This window comes from Pecten maximus, chromosome 18, assembly GCF_902652985.1.
Source record: "Pecten maximus chromosome 18, xPecMax1.1, whole genome shotgun sequence".
NCBI lineage: Eukaryota > Metazoa > Mollusca > Bivalvia > Pectinida > Pectinidae > Pecten > Pecten maximus.
The window spans coordinates 27,143,639-27,162,236 of record NC_047032.1 but is presented as its reverse complement, the minus strand read 5'-3'; the positions used below and the strand labels follow the sequence as shown (position 1 = coordinate 27,162,236).

Genomic DNA, 18,598 nt, shown 5'->3' with positions numbered 1-18,598 from the left:
TATGCAACGACACTTTTAGTTGTATTTTATATACTTGAGAAGTAGATTTAAAATATTTGTAACAAAAAAAGTAATTAATTTTGGCAACAAGAAAAAGTAATAAATGTTGGTAAGAAGAAAAAATAATTAGCCAATTAAATAAATCTGTCATTAGCCACTGTGTACTTTGAATAAAAGGTATTTTTATTTTTTGCACAGTTGTTCTATCTGACAATGTTTCTAGTAGACCCTGAACATGATGAAGTATTGTGATCAGTAGTGGGTTTATCCTTTGACATTATTCAGTTTAGTAGTTCATGACAAGCCATGGTTTTGGGCTCCTCCAAAGTTTAGCTGTGTTTAGACTTTTGAAGTGCTCTCAAATTTAAAAACTTAAAGTATTAAGATTATAGCAATGAACCATTTGAAACAGTGGTTTTGATATGATGATGTGAGTTAGCTATATAGCTGTGTGTATAGGATCATTAATGCATTTGACTTGTGTCTAAAAAGTGCATCTAAAAAAGTACAACATGAAATATTCAAAATTGTTGACTGGACAATGGAGACTGTTGAAATAATTTTTCACAGATAAGGGGAAATAACTGTGGTTAAATATCTATTTTAATGTTGAAGGTTTAAGGGACATTTATTACAACATTAAACTGTATCAAATCTACAAATGTTATGATGGTGGAAATATTGTATCTGTAAATACACTACTCTTTAGTTTGTAATTAAAAATGTTATAGATCAGTAGTACATCTTTACAATTGTTTTTTAAGCAATTCTCAACACTGCTGTCAATACAGTATTTTTGTAGGATTTTTTTCAGGCAAATCCAGAAAAACGTTTTTAAAATTTTGATGAATCCAAATATAGTGGTACTATAGGTCTAGTGGGTACTCTATATTTGATTGAATCCAGCATGGAGGAAAAGCGGACTGAAATATCTTATCACAAAATCATTTGGAATACTAAGCACTCATCTTACCAGTAATAACTGAACTGTACTCTAATCTTGTCTTGTATTTGTCCAGGGTTACCAAGGAATGGTAGATGGCGGAGATCACATACAGGAAGCAACATGGGCCAGCTCTTCTGGGATTATGCAGTTGGTATGTAACTATGTATTGTATGGACTTCTGACTAACATCCACAATTTGTTTTCTCTCTCTTGATTCTGTGTTGTGGATAAGATAGTATTTTGTAGAAAATTAGTTGCATCAGGTGACATATAATAAGACAAATGTATGATGCGAGATCGGCAAAAACATTTTCCCATGATAATATAAACACTTTATAAATATTTGGTAAGGAAAAGAATGTCCATTTTTTTTACTTACTTCAGAAAACATTTTAGTACATGTACATTGTAGTATCATAGTGGTAATTTTCAATTAATCAGCAATTGAAAATAAAAATTTAAAAAAATATGGCTCCATATTAATATCATTTTTCCTGATGATGAGTGATAAGTGTTGTTACCTGTAAAATCACATGGACCAATATCAATTATGTCCATCTTTATCAAACATGGTCCCTACTTAATTTCCTCAAACTATAGATTTTGTTTATCAGGCTCTGGAAGTTTACTTTTATTTGTTTGTCCTCTCTCAGGGTGGTACTGTGATTGGCAGTGCTCGATGTTCAGATTTTCGTTCAAGAGAGGGTCGATTGAAAGCAGCAGAAAATCTTGTCAAGTGTAACATAACCAACTTGGTGGTGATTGGTGGAGATGGAAGTCTGACCGGTGCAAACCTTTTCAGGATTGAATGGTCAAGTCTGTTGGATGAACTGCTAAAAGCTGGTATTTATTTTTGACATGAAATTATATGAAATACATGTAATTCATTCAAATAAAGCTTTTATCAAAAATGAAATCATGTAACCTTCAAAATTTCTCAAATTCAAATTTATCAGAATGTCATTACCAGTACACATTATGGCTAAATTGGCACTGCAAGATGATATAGCATGCAGTTGTATGTTATTGTTTTGATTACACATATTTTCTTTCTTCAAAATATCTATCCACTCAAGCAATTTTAACTGCCAGGTTGAAGAAATGACTGAAAATGTAATCATGTGTCCATTTTGCTGGGTATGACATGTACTTGTCCACCTGATACCCTAATCATCACTGAGCCTCCAATAGATACCCCAGTATCTAGGCCAGTTACATTGCATGGGTGTTATGGTTCTGATAGATATACTGTGATGTTGTTGACCAGTCTGTGATACATTTCTGTGTCAAAATCAGTCAGCCATGAATGTCCTCACTGGATTGGAGCAGAAATTGTAGCATCTTTTAATCATGTAAACATTTTCAGAGAGGATAACCGCTGACCACCACACAAATTGCAGCCACCTTAACATTGTGGGGATGGTGGGGTCAATAGATAATGACTTCTGTGGTACCGACATGACCATAGGCACAGACTCAGCTCTACACAGAATCATAGAGGCTGTAGATGCTATAGCCACAACAGCCTCGAGGTACTGAGTTACAACAAATAAATATTATCAAGATTTGAATTGTTAAATGATCGATCTACTGACATTCAGTTTCACCGATTCACTTTAGATGAATTGCATATCTTTCAATGATATCAGAAAGTGTGTGTTTCTAAAATCTCCATGAATATTGATTAAAAGAGAAACTTATACTGAAAAAGCACTTGTATAAAAATTATTAATAAGTATGTTGAAGCCCGGGTCAGTAGTTGGTCACATTTTTATCTGTGCAAACAAGCACTTCATCTAAAATCTGTGATGTTAATAAGTAATGCAGAGTAAATAGTAGGTAGTGATTGATTCCAGCTGTTCAATTCAAACATTATTTTTCCTTTCAACTTAGATCTGAAATACAAATGTAACTGCATCTGAAACATTTTAAAAATGTTTGTTGAATTCTTTGTTTTAGTCACCAGAGGGCATTTGTGTTAGAAGTCATGGGACGTCACTGTGGGTAAGTGGTGAATTGTGGAGAGGTCGGTGTACAAGAGGCTTGTGTACAATATTTCATTAGCCTTCATAAGGTTTAATTCATATTGTTTATTCCACTCATAGTTATCATTAGGTTTTAATATCTATATAACTGATCAGATTTCAGTGGTCATCGGTCACTGATTTTCAAAGTAAAAAAGACATCCACTAACCTTTAACAGATATTAATTATATTTGCACCTAAATATAATATCATAGTTTTTTGTGAAGCCCTCGACAAATATAACCCATATTTACACCATAACATGAAGTTTGTTTTTACTTCTACAGGTACCTGGGTTTAGTAGCTGCTCTTGCCACAGAAGCTGATTGGGTGTTTATCCCAGAGTGGCCACCAGAGGCAGGCTGGGAGGACACTCTTTGTAACAAGCTGGCTGCTGTAAGTGGTCATGCAGTTATAATATTTTGCTGTATTAATGTGTTTTAAATGATACATTGAAGTTTTATAGTCCATTTGCAGTAGACAAACATGTCAGATACATATGTTGTCAGAGTGTGATAAACTACATTGACTGATAGCAATGTATAGTATTGAAAGAGAAATTACTCTACGTTTCAGTCTTTGAAATGTCAATGTGGATGTGTATGAGTTTGTGCAGTATTGTGGTGTCTGTTGGTCATCCAGTGTTTACGTGTTTTATATTTAAATGGCTTTTGGTAATAAAGAGACCCAGAATCATGGTGTTTAAAAAGTTTAATGAAGGCTATCAAGATTGTCCAAATAAATGATGTTGGTCTACTTTCAAGGTCATGGGGAAGGGTTAGATGTGTATAAAATCTTAGGTACCATTACCCTTCTCACTAACCAAAAGACCTAGAGTCTTGATTTAAGACCAAATATATTAACTGTTGGGATGAAGGGCTAATGACAGGTTTGCTGATCTAAATTTTGATATAATGACCTTACTCAAATTAAATTGATAGAAGAACCAATGGAATATTGACCAAACCTCTTATTTGTTTATTTCATAAAGGAGAGAGCTTTAGGTCAAAGGTTGAACATCATACTAGTGGCTGAAGGAGCTATTGACCGAGATGGAAAGAGTATTACAGCTGACATGGTGAAAAATGTAAGTCAATTTTTATCATTGTGATGTAGAGATATCGTGTTAACAAGCCTACAATAGCATAGAGTACTACAGAATCAGAAAACATTTTCTCTCTTGCAGACCTTGTCTTATTCTCCTAGTACTTTTTCAGGGGTGTCCACTTTCCCCACAAATTGTTTTTCATTTTAAATTAAAATCTTCTTTTCTAAATTACAAATCAACATTACAGGGACAAATTACAGGCGTCTGCTTCTGGTTAGTATTAATAGAAAATAGATATCAGCCCCTACTCCTACTACATCAACAAGCAATCGGGCATGATAGATATTATCGTGGCATCACTTAGGATAATACTTTATTTGACTTGGAGAACAAAAGCCTATGTTACCCAAAGAAATGTAGAAATATATCAATGTTGTTGAACCACTATTGCATGGGACAATTTTCTATGACCCAATCAAACAAATTTGTCTCCTTTGTGCTGCAATAAAGTAAATCCTTAACAATAACATAGGAGGACTCACTCCAACTGGTTAAAGATAGTCCCATTGTGTCTTGATGGGTTTATTAAAACTTCCATTTAAACTGTTGTTTCATATTGATGTTTACAGCTGATCACAGAGCGCCTGAAATATGATACCAGGATTACTGTGCTTGGACACGTCCAGAGAGGAGGCAAGCCGACTGCATTTGACAGAATTCTGGTAACTATACCAGTATGAGAGATGTGTTTATCAGGGTCTGGGATACACAACAATTTTACCACAGAAAAGGGTCAAGTGGGTGCCTAGGATGGGGGCGTGTCAATCTGTTCATTTTTAGAAATGAAATTACACATACCCAATTGAAATTGTTTCATTTTTCAAGCCAACTTCCCTAAAGTTACTGTTTACTCATGGAAATTTGAAAAGATGATTTGATTGGTATTGAAGGATCATGTTTTCTATGTAGTTACTGTAAAGTTTTGTTATTATCAAGAAGTTCTGTATTTCTGTTTTAACTCTTTCAGTACCGTTGTCGAATATAGTCGACATAAAAATGTGCTCTTCATTTCAAGCTCCCTCTTCCCCACTGTCGACTATAGGCTAGTTGACGTTTTTAAAGTGTTGATTTGTTTGAAACATCAACCTACATAAACAATTATTCAATGCAATGACATATAAAATGCGTTCAAAACTTTTGAAACAAACATTTTGGTTGATAAATTTGTTTTTATTTCGTTTGTGTTACATGTTTTTTCGTTAGCCTAATAGGTGATATTTTCTCATGAAGTTGTTAATGTAAATAATATGGCGGCTTGCTACATTTGCATTTTAGATATCGGAGTCTAGGACGATTCAGAGTATTAAATCTGACATCTAGATATCATTTTGTTAAATATTTCTTAATCATGTACAAAGATAACACTAACCTTTCTGTTACTATATGCAAAAACAACACACCAAAAATGCACATGTAGTCTGCCATTTTGTTTAAACTTCCGGGGGCGAGCCTAACAATTACTTCCGGTACAGAATCCGGAAAGAACACAAAGTACGGAAAGAGTTAAAGGGTAGAGTAAAGTAAGGGCTGTTCCATAAAATATATACACCCATGGGAGGACTCCAGAAATAAAGAAACTCTATCCATGGTGACGAAGGAGAAAAAGTATCTTATTATATGGTAGTGTATTAATTAAATCGCTTTAGGTGATTCTTGTGTGATAAACCTAGGCCTGGAGTCCTCCTGTTGAGTAGATACTTGTTCATTGATCCTTCCTACAGGAAGAATAGACAACCACAAAAAAAAATTAATTAGTAGAAAAATTTATGGTCCATTTCATAATATCCAGAACAAAAATTCCTTTTATTTCTAAATTGATCTTAAGAAAAGTTTACAGTACTGTAGTTTGTTTCAAATGATATCCCTGTCATTGTCAACACTGCCTGTATGGTTTATTTGTAGGGGGCACGTATGGGAGCTGAGGCAGTACTAGCCCTGATGGATGCTGCACCAGACACGCCAGCTTGTGTGGTATCGCTGGATGGTAACCAAACTGTTAGAGTTCCTCTCATGGAATGTGTCCAGAGGGTAGGCTTCAGTTCTACATTTAGGACATATTAAAGAAATTGTTTCTAGGTATCTGATTGATTCTCTTAATTTAGTGTTTCGGAAATTTATTGATAATTTGCAGGGATTACTTTGGAGGGGGCCATGGGGCCGTTGGCCTACAATTTTCCTTAATGATCCACATGATTCAGAAATATCCTTTAAATTTCTATAAATGGCCTATAAATTATATTACAAATAGTTCTTTTCCTTGAAAATGACCCATCCATTTGGTAACCCAAAATAATCCCTGATTTGAATTTTGTAGCTTTTTTAGTTCCCCTAGAATCCTGCACATTTACATTTCAAATATTATGAAAGGAAGCATAATTTTACAAATTATGAAATATCAAAAATGTAAAACATTATGTTTGAATCTCTTTCAGCTTGTTAAATGTCTCTGGCTAGTTATTTGTGATGATTTCATCAGTTTCTCTCCCTGTTATCCTCTAACATTGTTGGAGTATGTTGAACCTTAATTTTCTTCACCCTATTATTTATTGTGTGAAAAGGAAAGCCAAGCTGAGTGCTATAACATAAACTTTGACTCAAATTGACTCAAAAATTGGTGGACGTATTGACTCAAATTGACCCAAAAATGGGTGGACTTATTGAAATATAGTATTTAACCCTTTTTAACATTTTTACCAAACCTTCAGTAGATATTAGATAGCTTGTTACCAGGTATGGGATTTAGAGGAGAAAAAATATCCTTACACAATTGCACATTTTAGTATTTTTCATACATTAACCCAGATTTTGTCAGTAAAAAACCTATCAACATTTGAATTTGTTTGTCCTATTGACAAAGATAACACGACAGGGAACAGAATGACTTTGTGTGTAGTGACTTTATGTATTTCTTCACTCCAGACAAAGGCTGTACAAAATGCTATGGACGCCAAAAACTTTGAAGAAGCAGTCCGTCTTCGAGGAAAGTAAGTTTGTCCTTTGTTTTTTAGCTTTAAAAGCATGTTGGAGGATCTCCCATTCTCCACACTCTGTATTTAACTAAATCTTTATGACATCTAGTGGACTCATCATGACCTAAAGCTCTGTTTTCTTAGCAATGTAATGATTTTACATTACTTGTTACATTTCTGTAATCTATGCTCTTAAAATTGACACACTGTTTCAAAAATTAGGGTTTGAAAAATTGTTTTAAATAAATAAGGAAACACCTATGAATCAGCTGAATATATCTGCAACAGTTATCAGAATGTGGGGAGTAAATTTGACTAACTCAACTGTAACAGCCAGCACATTATTTCCTAAAGGTTTTCATCAGGTCCCGATATACCACAGAGTCTTCCTCGCGCTACACCTGAACTATTTATGTCAGAGACCTCATAGCTCAAAGTTTGAGACAGGTACCTGAATAAGCTGTGGCTTCATTGTGAAATCTATTTTTAGGTTATCTGACCCTTGAGATCTTGAGATGGTCCTGACAAACTGTTATTTTTCTGATTGGTCCAAAATCCAAGAAGGCCGCCATGGCCAACAGTACCACAATACTTATCACTGTGTATGTATAAGCTACAACAGTAAAAGGGTCTTTAGAGTCAGATGACCGTTAAGGCCCATGGGCCTTTAAGTTTTGTTTATTCATGACTCCTTTTAAGATGAATTCTTTTTTTGCACTTTAAGGAGTTTCCAAAATAATCTGGCTACATATAGAAAATTGAGTAAGCTGCGGCCACCCAAGGGTTTGTGTGACAGTTCCGGTAAACACTGTGTTGTAAGTATAAGCATTGTATGAGAGTACTTGTATTATACCCAAGGATTTATCTGACAGTTCCGGTAAACACTGTGTTGTAAGTATAAGCATTGTATGAGAGTACTTGTATTATACCCAAGGATTTATCTGACAGTTCGGGTAAATACTGCTGTCAGTACAAGTGAATAGATTGTGGTGTTATACCAAATTAAATAAATAAGCCATATTAAGTCATGTTCAAATTTTATTATAAGTGATTAAAAAAATAATGAGAAAAAGCTTTGGGTAATAGCTTAATAAGTCTTGATCCTCTCTGTAGACTGGAAAAAAGCTAGCGGTGATGAACATCGGTGCTCCAGCTTGCGGTGCTAATGCTGCGGTTAGATCCTTTGTCCGTCTTGCCTTGACTCAAGGTTATGAAGTGCTAGGAATCCACGACTCATTTGATGGACTTCTGTTTGGGGATGTAAGTAACTCATTGTTTGCTCTGATTTTATTGTGTGTGATATAATATTTAATACCTTTTGATAAGAATATTTTTGCAGTGTGAATTGATATTGGTTTTTAATGTAAGTTGTTATGGAGATGAATTATTTTTGTCACAGAAACATTCATAAACAAAATGTCACATAGAAAAGAAAACCTGAAGAAAAGATCTGGAAAAAAAATTCAAATTCAGTGATATGTAGTTAAGATTCACACTGGAGGAAATTTTCACTTCTAACATTTAATTTTTGCTTTGAGTGGGTGCTGATTTTAACGAGAAAGAAACTTTTTGCAAAATCTCTGTCAGAAATACTTCTGTTGGAGGGGGTCACATGTATATACAGTATGAAAGTAGAAGTATACATCTGGCTGACTGGCATATGTGATGTCCTCTAGATAATATTACTGGTAGTTTAACTTTTAACTGATTATCTGTACCTGTACCCGCTACGAGTCCATTGAGTGGTTGAGATATATGTGGTGGTCTACTGTATTGGTTTAATCCTCACATCTGTTTATGACTTATCATGTTTCACAATATCATTGCAGGAAAACCCACACGAGGTTTTCTTACTATCATGTTTCACAATGTCATTGCAGGAAAACCCACACGAGGTTTTCTTTGATTTCTCTGAAGGAGTAAGTTAAATTATCTACAGAATCCATTATATCACTTCTACATTCTGTTCTATAACAAAAGACTAATTAATATAAAATAATCAGATATCTATCATATCTTATCCTGTATTCTCTACTCTTTAATTAGTTTTTGTCTAGATAAACTTTTTAATTATAAAAGCAAAAACATTTTTCTAAACTGTATAAAATCTAAAATATTTTTCTAATCTGTCAATCAGACTAATTATATACAGTAGATATTCGATATTTTATTTCTAAATAATTGTGAAGTTATTACAAAATTGATCAAATAAAAAGTTTGATCTTTATTTTAAGAAAATTGATAACAAGAATGGTATGAAATTATTCTCAGAGATTAAAAAATATATCATGCTTTCACGTAATGCTTATTCACTCCTTGAGCAGACAAATCAGTAATGCTTTATATTCTTAGCTATGTTACTGAAATCATAGAAAAGTTACACTGTACTGGTAACTTGCAGTAGAAAATAAATACTTTGAGTTCTCACGCAGTACATATGTATTCAATTAATCTGATCTGCATAATGCAGCTCACATGGCATTTTCTCACTTGTTGACTGAAATGCTGTACCGAGGTAAATTCATCAAAAGAAATTAATTGAAAATGAATTTAAAAAGTTGAAAGATAGTGTATCTTTTATAGATATTCTAAATTGTTGTTCTAGGATTGAAAATGCTGTTTTCCAGAGGTTCATTTAAAAAAAAAAGGAATAAAATTATAATTCTCCATAGCTCGTTATGCTGGTATTAATGTTTTAACTGTTTATAGGTTATGTGTATTTTTTCATCCCTTAGAAAATTAGAACTTTCATACATTATAAAGTGCACCTGGTGAAAGTTATTTATTGATGGATTTCTTAAAGCATGCATCATTCTTATACATATATGACAAAGATTTTATTCCACTTGTGCAATATACCTATTATAACAGACATTATATCACTGGTTTTCAGCTTATTGTTATAAAATAATGCTTTGATCATTTAATTTTATCAATATATTTAATGGTTTCATATGCCACAGGGTTGTGAAATTGTTTACAATGTAATTTGATTTTGATTTCCAAATGAGATAGTTGGAGTTTATTCCCCTTGAATAAAGGTAAAGAATAATTGCTTTTTAGACAAGAATTCATCAAAATGTCTTTAGTTCAGTAAGAATTATGATATATTTCCCCTTGGGTTAGAAATTTGTTGCAAATCTTTCTCTTCATACATAAGCAATTTAGTAAATCTCTGAAACTTAGATACATAAGAAAATTCAAACAATTTCTTTCATGTAGAAAGATAATTTGATTTCTCATGAAACAGTCTTTTGGAGCTGGAAATGCTGTTAATTTATCCATGTTTGAAAATTGGTTTTAACTCGTCTTTAGAGAGATCATCAACAAAATTCTACCCTAGAAATATACACTTTAGGAATAATATCCCTTGATACAGTGAATCAGAGAATTATCTCCCCTAGAAACATACACCGAAGGAGTAATCTCCCTTGGTACAGAATGATGGAGATTCTTTAGGAAGTTGGGATGGTATTTTTCATTGGTATTTGTAGTAAAACTTTTGCTTTTAACAGTTGACCCACGTGGTGGAGCCGGTAGGTGATAACAACAATTTCATTGTCATTCCCATATCAGCATTGAGTAGAATTTTTGTTTATCAGTGTTTAGTACTTATTGATTTGAACTTTTAATTGGCATGGCTTTTACTTCTGTTATAAATAGCTGTTCTGTACTACCATTACCATGCAAAAACCTTCCATCAAGGCCAATTCAAGTAAAGCAAGGTATATTTCAGGTCTTTTCCCTGTCAATAAAATGAAATTACTGAGATACTAGGTATATACTGAACATATGATAATAGCTAGATCACACCATTGATGAATCTGATAATGGATATCAGGACCAAGAACTTAGGAAAAATAGAATTGTTTTTCTCCCTGAAATATCTAATATACCGGTTTAAAGAGACTTTGATTTTCTGGATTTCCATTCGAAATTAGACCCTTATTAATCTAAAAAAGAAAAAGGGTAACAGTTTATATCACTGTTTGTAGATAAAAGTTTTATACTTTGATTCCAATTTTCTTTGTTTTGTATTATAAGACATTCTAATTGATCATGGTAGAATAGTTTTACACAAAATGCTGTGTGTGGATGATATAATGAATAATGTTGTTGTGACGGTTATAGATCCTCTTAGTCTCCTCTTCCTTCTGTTATATATGTTATATCCTAAACACTATAGCTTACTGGGATGCATGGTTGTAGCTGTGGAACCTTGTCAGCATGATGAACTACTTATAAATCTATCAAAACTGCTTGTTGTAAAGAATTTTCATATGAAAATACTGTAAAAAAGAATTTTCATGTGGAAATACTGTAAAAACTATTATAATTCCATTAGCTTTCGTGGTTTCCTAATATGACATTAAGATATGTTATACTAGAACAAAATTATATTTTTTATTTCATTTGGTCAGTCACAGATTTGCATTACCACTAATAAATTTGCTGTTGGTAGAAATAAGGAAAAAAGGAAACAGAAATAAATAAAGCAAGGAAAAAATCAAAGCTGCCAGGGAATCATGTTTGAAATTTTAATTCAAGATTTAACAAGGTTCCACAGTGATTGGTGCATAAAATGTACAGACACTTATTTCTATGGGTACAGATATATTCATATAGGTAATTGTCAATGAATTTGTTCAATTAAATGATAAATATATGATAATTGTTGATGTTGATAGCCTACTTAATTATAAATCAAATGAAACCTAATGTGTATTGATTAATAAATAAATAATTATTCGGATGCAACTACAATTTCCTTCATTAACGCCCTAATTGGCTTTTAATGTTTCAAAGATCATTAAATTACTGTATGTAAACTTGCTAGGACCAGACCAAATACAACTTCCTTTATCCATTTAACTTTACACTTTTCTTTCTCCATCCTATTTATTTCTCAACAATAAGAAATGTAGAGTAAATGCACACCTTCTTTGCTGTGAGCCAGTAAGACTGCTTGAGCTTAGACTGAACGTATCTGGTCCTGTCCTGTATGTACAGTTCATACAAATGGATGCTAAAAACGACACCACTTTGTCTTTCTGTCGATATATATCAGTGTTATTGAGAAAGTGTAAAAGGTAGCCAGGCGCTGGTTTTCATCAATATACCTTAACTTAACATTTTTCATAGGAAAGCATTATAATAGAATTAAAGGACAAAATCCTAGTTCAGGAACCTTTGTTAAATTTTGTAATGCTTTCTTAAGGAAAATTTTTAGTTCAGGAATTTCCTTAAGTTAATGTAACATTGATGAACCGTCCTCTTGTCTGTGATTCCTGGTCCTTAGGAGTTTGGGGCATTGTTTACAGTATCTATTATTGGTGACTTCAGTCTGGCAGGAAATGTTTTATCAAAGCTAAGATGGTAACTTACAGGATAAAACCTTAAATGAGGACATTTACAGAAGTCTCATCCATCAGCAAATTGTCTTTTACTGAAATTATGGAAACATGAGGCCCTTTCATCAACTTTTCTTAAAAAATTGCCAATTGATACATACAAAATGTACTTAATTTGTTATATTTTGTCACTTCTTTCAGCACCTAGAGTGTAGACACATACTTGAATTGAAGATGATTCATATGTACAACTCTCTCCCCCCCCCCCCCCCCCATCTCACACCCAACTCCTAAACTCCCTCCCTCCCACCTCTATACTACACACATACACTTCCCCAAACCTACACCTTAATTGCACCATGTTGTTTTACACCACATAATTCCATCTCTAAACAATTAAAATTTTGTATAATATTATATATTTACGTCTTTAAACAAGTTAGATTTTGTATGATATATATCATATATTTACCTTTATAAATAGATTAAATTTTGTAATTATGATACATGTATATATTTACCTCTTTAAATAATTTAAAATATAATAATATATATTAAAATATAATAGTACCTTTTTAAAGAAATCAGATTTTGTAATTATGATACATGTATATATTTACCTCTTTAAACAATTTAAATTTTAATAATACTGTATATATTAGAATATAATTTTACCTTTTTAAACAAATTAGATTTTGTAATTATGATATATATATTTACCTCTTTAAACAAATATAAATTTTATATAATATATATTATATATTGAAATATATTGACCTTTTAAAACAAATTAGATTTTGTATATATAGTAAAATTATAAAATATTTACTGGGTATTTACTTGCATCCTTCTATACCTCACTATCAGACCATGAAAAAAAAACAAAAAAACTTTAAATTACTCCTAATGACTGAGTTATTAATTGTGTTGGGGGATTTTTCTTTTGTTCAAAAGGATGATCACAAACGAAGAAGGGTAAGCTGTGGTTGAAAAGTCCATTGAGACAATTACCAGCTTTTTATTCCAGAGTTTTACTGTTTCATTGAAATGGTCCCAATTTTGTTCAAACATTTGTTTGTGTGGTGTTATGTGGAAAGAAAACCTTCAAACCAGTCTGATTCCTTTTGAAAATTTATCAACTAAGCATGAAGGGTCAGATATTTTTTATATAATTCACAAATCAATTATCAATATTAATGAGAAATTTTTTAAAGTTATTTATTGGGGTTGTCAGTGAGATTTATAATGTTCATGTACCTAGTACGTACATGTATTGTAACTTATAGTGATATTACATATGTATATACATGTATTTAACTAATGATTAAAAATGTCGTCAAATTTATTCAAATTATAAAGGGAAAACAATTATCCTGGGGTATAATACTTTCAGTTGTATTAGCATAATTATTTTTTTCTTATAATTATAAACCTCCTAAAATGCTAACATAGAAGTTGATGATGTGCTATGAGGTATACCTTTGTTTTCCACACACCCCAGCTTACCAGATACCTTGACCCATTTATTTCTTGCTGCATGCATGTTATTTATCAAGAAAAGAAAAGCTGTTGAATTAATTTCATTAATTTTTGAAATAATAGTTTTCTACCTTTGATAATGAAGTATCAATTTACTGTCTTATTTTACATCTGTGAGCTTCATTTTCAATCCATATTACGGGTATGTAATCATAAATTATGAATATGAGATTTAGAGATAAAGTTGCCATGTCAAGATTAACTTGCCATATCGAGATCAATTTGCCATGTTGAGATGAAGTTGTCATGTTGAGATGAAGTTGCCATGTCAAGATTAACTTGCCATATCGAGATCAATTTGCCATGTTGAGATGAAGTTGTCATGTTGAGATGAAGTTGCCATGTCGAGATCAATTTGCCATGTTGAGATGAAGTTGTCATGTTGAGATAAAGTTGCCATGTCAAGATTAACTTGCCGTATGTGTTGTATCATTAAAGACTGCTGCTGTCCAGGATTTGTTTGTTCATGTTTAAATTGTTTTTAATTTATTTGATACATATCTTAGTATCCTACTTGTTAAGTTTTCTATTTTGTACTTTTAGATTTCTTAGAGAAAATGTATTTGTTTAAGTTTGAAATTTTTTTTCCAAAAAGTGTAAAATGTTTGTTCAGTACAGTATTTAAATCAAATGAAATAATCAGCAACAGCTTCTATACAATAATGTCTGGAGAAACAATGGCTCCCATCACAATCAGTAGTGACAGATATATATATGTGCTGAATCTGGTGCTGCAGGCATATATATGTTACAGCAAGCTTCCATGCTGTTTAGCACACTGACTGCTTAAATATCTATGTACAAAATTGAATGTTTTAAAATAATACTGAAGTAATAATTGCCATGCATCGATATATTAAATGGAAGATGATTACAAGTGCTTGCACTCCGGGCCTTGCTATACATTGTTTAATAATTGAGGAAAAGTAAAATCCACATTGTAAGACAAAAGTCTGAACAATTTATCCAATGATCTAGATGAGCTTAAAAGTATAACTTGAAGTTATTTCGATTTGAACAGTTCAAAAACTTTCCTTTGTATACTCCTAGGGCGGGCTCCAAAACTGACCCCAAAATCACTTTTGCAGGTGTTGTTTTAGATTTAGATAATTCATACAAGAAGAACTTGTTATATATATATATTATATAAGTAACCTTTGGATGAAAATAGACATTGAGCTTTAAGTTGTAAAACCACCTGTCTATTATGGAAACGGGTTTACACATGCATGTGTACTGGTTATTTAGTAGTACTGGTATAAAAGATACATGGCTACTAATGCTAAAGGAGCAGGGCAATATTAACCAGGTCACACTATTACACAAGAAAAGGATTTATACCTTTGCTTGCTTGGTAAAAATACATATAAAAATGTAAAACAATACAATGTATGTAAAGATTCAGTATCTTTAATTTAGCTTTTTATTAGACATTGTAATTATTTAAAGAAATGTTAATTAAAACATCCTGTGTAAGAGATAGAATAATTATTTTTACATAAATCAATACTATTAAAAACAATGAAATAACATCTATAGTTGATAATTAAAGGAATTAAAAAAAAAAAAAAAAAAAAAGTAATGTATAACAGTTTGATAATGAAAGTGACCTTTTGCGTTACAGGTGAAATCTTTGGCCTGGACAGACGTCCAGAGCTGGACAGGCAGGGGAGGTTCTCTGTTGGGTACCAAGAAGTAAGTACATGACATTGTACATTCTGTACAGCTATTATTGTCTTATTATCCTATTATCTTCAGGAGTTGTGTTAGCTCGGTCGGTTAGAGCGTCTGTCACGTAACCTCAGGTGAAAATCTGAGGTGCATGGTTTGACGCTACCTACCTGTGTTGGTTTGTGTTTCTTGGGAGGCTGAGAAACAGACTAGTCTGTAATATCGTGGTTGTGTCATTGTTGTGCTAGACACTTTATCCTCAAAAGCTCTGGATGGCATGCAACAGGCCTCTTGTATGTTGTTCAGTAAGGCATAACCACCAGCTACTTTAAGGATATCCCACCGTAAAATGACCCTGGCTGTTCACAGGGTAATAAACCAAACAAAAAAACTTCTATCCTAAATGTCATTACATATTGTACATTGATGCATAAAATATTCACACTAGGAATGGTTACTTTGCATGACTGTATTTTGACAGTATAAATGTTTCTTTGCAGTAATTAATAATATTGTAATATTGCCTGTTTTCCCCTCCAGGATCGTAGCCAGTAAGTACGGAATGGATAAGATTGCAGCCAAACTGAAGGAATATGACATCAGTGGATTGTTGATTGTGGGAGGATTTGAGGTGAAAATAATTCACTTATACTTGCTTGTCCATACAGCAACTTCTCTAGCCAAGGATGTTCATATGATAGTACACTCTTCAAAAGAGAGAGAGTATCAAACACCTATGACTATTGTGATTGAAAGATTTTCAAATTATCTTTAAATATTAACAGGTCATAGTGTCTCTAACAGTTTGTTCCTCATAACAAAAGCCTGTTCAAAGATTCATATGAAAGGTAGACTTTTCAGACGTACAACTACCTTTAAATCTAAAGTATATATCGGGAACAACTACCTTTAAATTTATAGTTTATCAGGAACACAAATATCAGGTCTAAATATTACTTAAAGGATAAATGTTAATTTTTTTACCTATAATCCTGACCAATCGGAGAAATGTTGTGAAAATTCATAACCATAGATTTCTTTGACTCTGACCTCAATGCTTTTGATTTTGACTTTAATATATTTTTCAAAAGACCACACACAGATTTATAACTAATATACCTACTATAACTAAATGATTATCTGATCTAGAATGTTGATACTTACTGCCCTGCTTTACATATAGCTCTCTGCTCTTTTTACAGGCGTACCACAGTGCTCTACAGATGGCCGAGGCCCGGGAAAAGTTTGATGCGTACTGTATACCTATTGTAGTAATCCCCTGTACCATTAGTAACAACGTCCCAGGGACAGACTTCAGTCTTGGTGCCGACACTGCTCTAAATGAAATAGCAGATGTAAGTTTCATTCTGTAGGTTTTACTTACTTCCTTGAAAAACATGGATTTTTAGTCCATCATCTGATGATGGGCTCTTCAATTCACTCCTCATCTTTGGTCCATCCATCCATCTGTCTGTGAACAATTCTTGTTATTTCTTGAGAAGTACTGGAACGATATTACAAAAACTTAATAATCATGCAAGTTCTCCTTTGTCGCTGGATGTGTCCATTCAATTTTAGCCTCAAAAAGCAAAATGACTGACAGGCAGTTTAGGTGTGTTAAGGCTATCTATTAAGAGTACCAGAAAGTAACTTCACAAACTTGAATCATAGATTCATTTGGATAACAAAATGTTAGAACAGGCAGCCATCTTTGAAATTTGTTTTCACTATTTCTATTTCTGAGAAAGTTAGATTTCATGTGCAGCTATATTGCCCTAATTATCAAATGATTAAGAGGAAAGAAGAGAAAAGATCAGTCTTACATAGAAGCAATAAAGATCATTCAATGGTGGGTGCCAAGATCCCTTTGGTATCTCTTTTTAGCTCACCTGCCCGTAGGGCAAGTGAGCTTATGCCATGGTGCGGCGTCCGTCGTCCGTCCGTCTGTCCGGCCGTCCGTCCGGCGTCAACTTTTTCATTTAAACAACTTCTTCTCAATAACCAAGAGGCCCAGGGACTTGATATTGGGCCTGTAGCATGCTGGGGTGAAGGGCTACCAAGTTTGTTAAAATAAATGACCTTGACCTTCATTCAAGGTCACATGGGTCAAATAGGCTATAATCTTCGAACGACTTCTTCTCAATAACCAAGAGCCCCAGGGACTTGATATTGGGCCTGTAGCATGCTGGGGTGAAAGGCTACCAAGTTTGTTCAAATGAATGACCTTGACCTTCATTCAAGGTCACATGGGTCAAATAGGCTATAATCTTCAAATGACTTCTTCTCAATAACCAAGAGGCCCAGGAACTTGATGTTGGGCCTGTAGCATGCTGGGGTGAAGGGCTACCAAGTTTGTTCAAGTAAATGACCTTGACCATCATTCAAGGTCACATGGGTCAAATAGGCTATAATCTTCAAACGACTTCTTCTCAATAACCAAGAGGCCCAGGGACTTGGTATTGGGCCTGTAGCATGCTGGGATGAAGGGCTACCAAGTTTGTTCAAATAAATGACCTTGACCATCATTCAAGGTCACATGGGTCAAATAGGCTATAATTTTCAAACAACTTCTTCTCAATAACCAAGAGGCCCAGGGACTTGATATTGGGCCTGTAGCATGCTGGGGTGAAAGGCTACCAAGTTTGTTCAAATGAATGACATTGACCTTCATTCAAGGTCACATGGGTCAAAAAGGCTATAATCTTCAAACGACTTCTTCTCAATAACCAAGAGGCCCAGGGACTTGGTATTGGGCCTGTAGCATGCTGGGATGAAGGGCTAACAAGTTTGTTCAAATAAATGACCTTGACCATCATTCAAGGTCACATGGGTCAAATAGGCTATAATTTTCAAACAACTTCTTCTCAATAACCAAGAGGCCCAGGGACTTGATATTGGGCCTGTAGCATGCTGGGGTGAAAGGCTACCAAGTTTGTTCAAATGAATGACATTGACCTTCATTCAAGGTCACATGGGTCAAAAAGGCTAT

General features: G+C 33.4%; 1 protein-coding gene across 5 annotated transcripts in view; it reads left to right on the top strand.

The window, feature by feature from the left end:
- Positions 1 to 18,598, top strand: part of LOC117316133 (ATP-dependent 6-phosphofructokinase-like) — a 30,020-nt gene that overhangs the window by 1,467 nt on the left and 9,955 nt on the right. The window contains exons 3-19 of one of the 5 annotated variants that reach the window (XM_033870632.1): positions 1,020 to 1,097; positions 1,600 to 1,789; positions 2,313 to 2,478; positions 2,906 to 2,950; positions 3,259 to 3,367; positions 3,963 to 4,058; positions 4,649 to 4,741; positions 5,982 to 6,107; positions 6,999 to 7,063; positions 7,773 to 7,863; positions 8,162 to 8,308; positions 8,929 to 8,967; positions 10,564 to 10,584; positions 13,354 to 13,374; positions 15,563 to 15,633; positions 16,150 to 16,240; positions 16,812 to 16,964. In XM_033870632.1, the coding sequence (XP_033726523.1) occupies positions 1,020 to 1,097; positions 1,600 to 1,789; positions 2,313 to 2,478; positions 2,906 to 2,950; positions 3,259 to 3,367; positions 3,963 to 4,058; positions 4,649 to 4,741; positions 5,982 to 6,107; positions 6,999 to 7,063; positions 7,773 to 7,863; positions 8,162 to 8,308; positions 8,929 to 8,967; positions 10,564 to 10,584; positions 13,354 to 13,374; positions 15,563 to 15,633; positions 16,150 to 16,240; positions 16,812 to 16,964 (1,602 nt within the window). The remainder of the gene's footprint in view (positions 1 to 1,019; positions 1,098 to 1,599; positions 1,790 to 2,312; positions 2,479 to 2,905; positions 2,951 to 3,258; positions 3,368 to 3,962; positions 4,059 to 4,648; positions 4,742 to 5,981; positions 6,108 to 6,998; positions 7,064 to 7,772; positions 7,864 to 8,161; positions 8,309 to 8,928; positions 8,968 to 10,563; positions 10,585 to 13,353; positions 13,375 to 15,562; positions 15,634 to 16,149; positions 16,241 to 16,811; positions 16,965 to 18,598) is intronic. The other 4 variants (XM_033870635.1, XM_033870634.1, XM_033870636.1 and 1 more) reach the window with 4 other exon arrangements.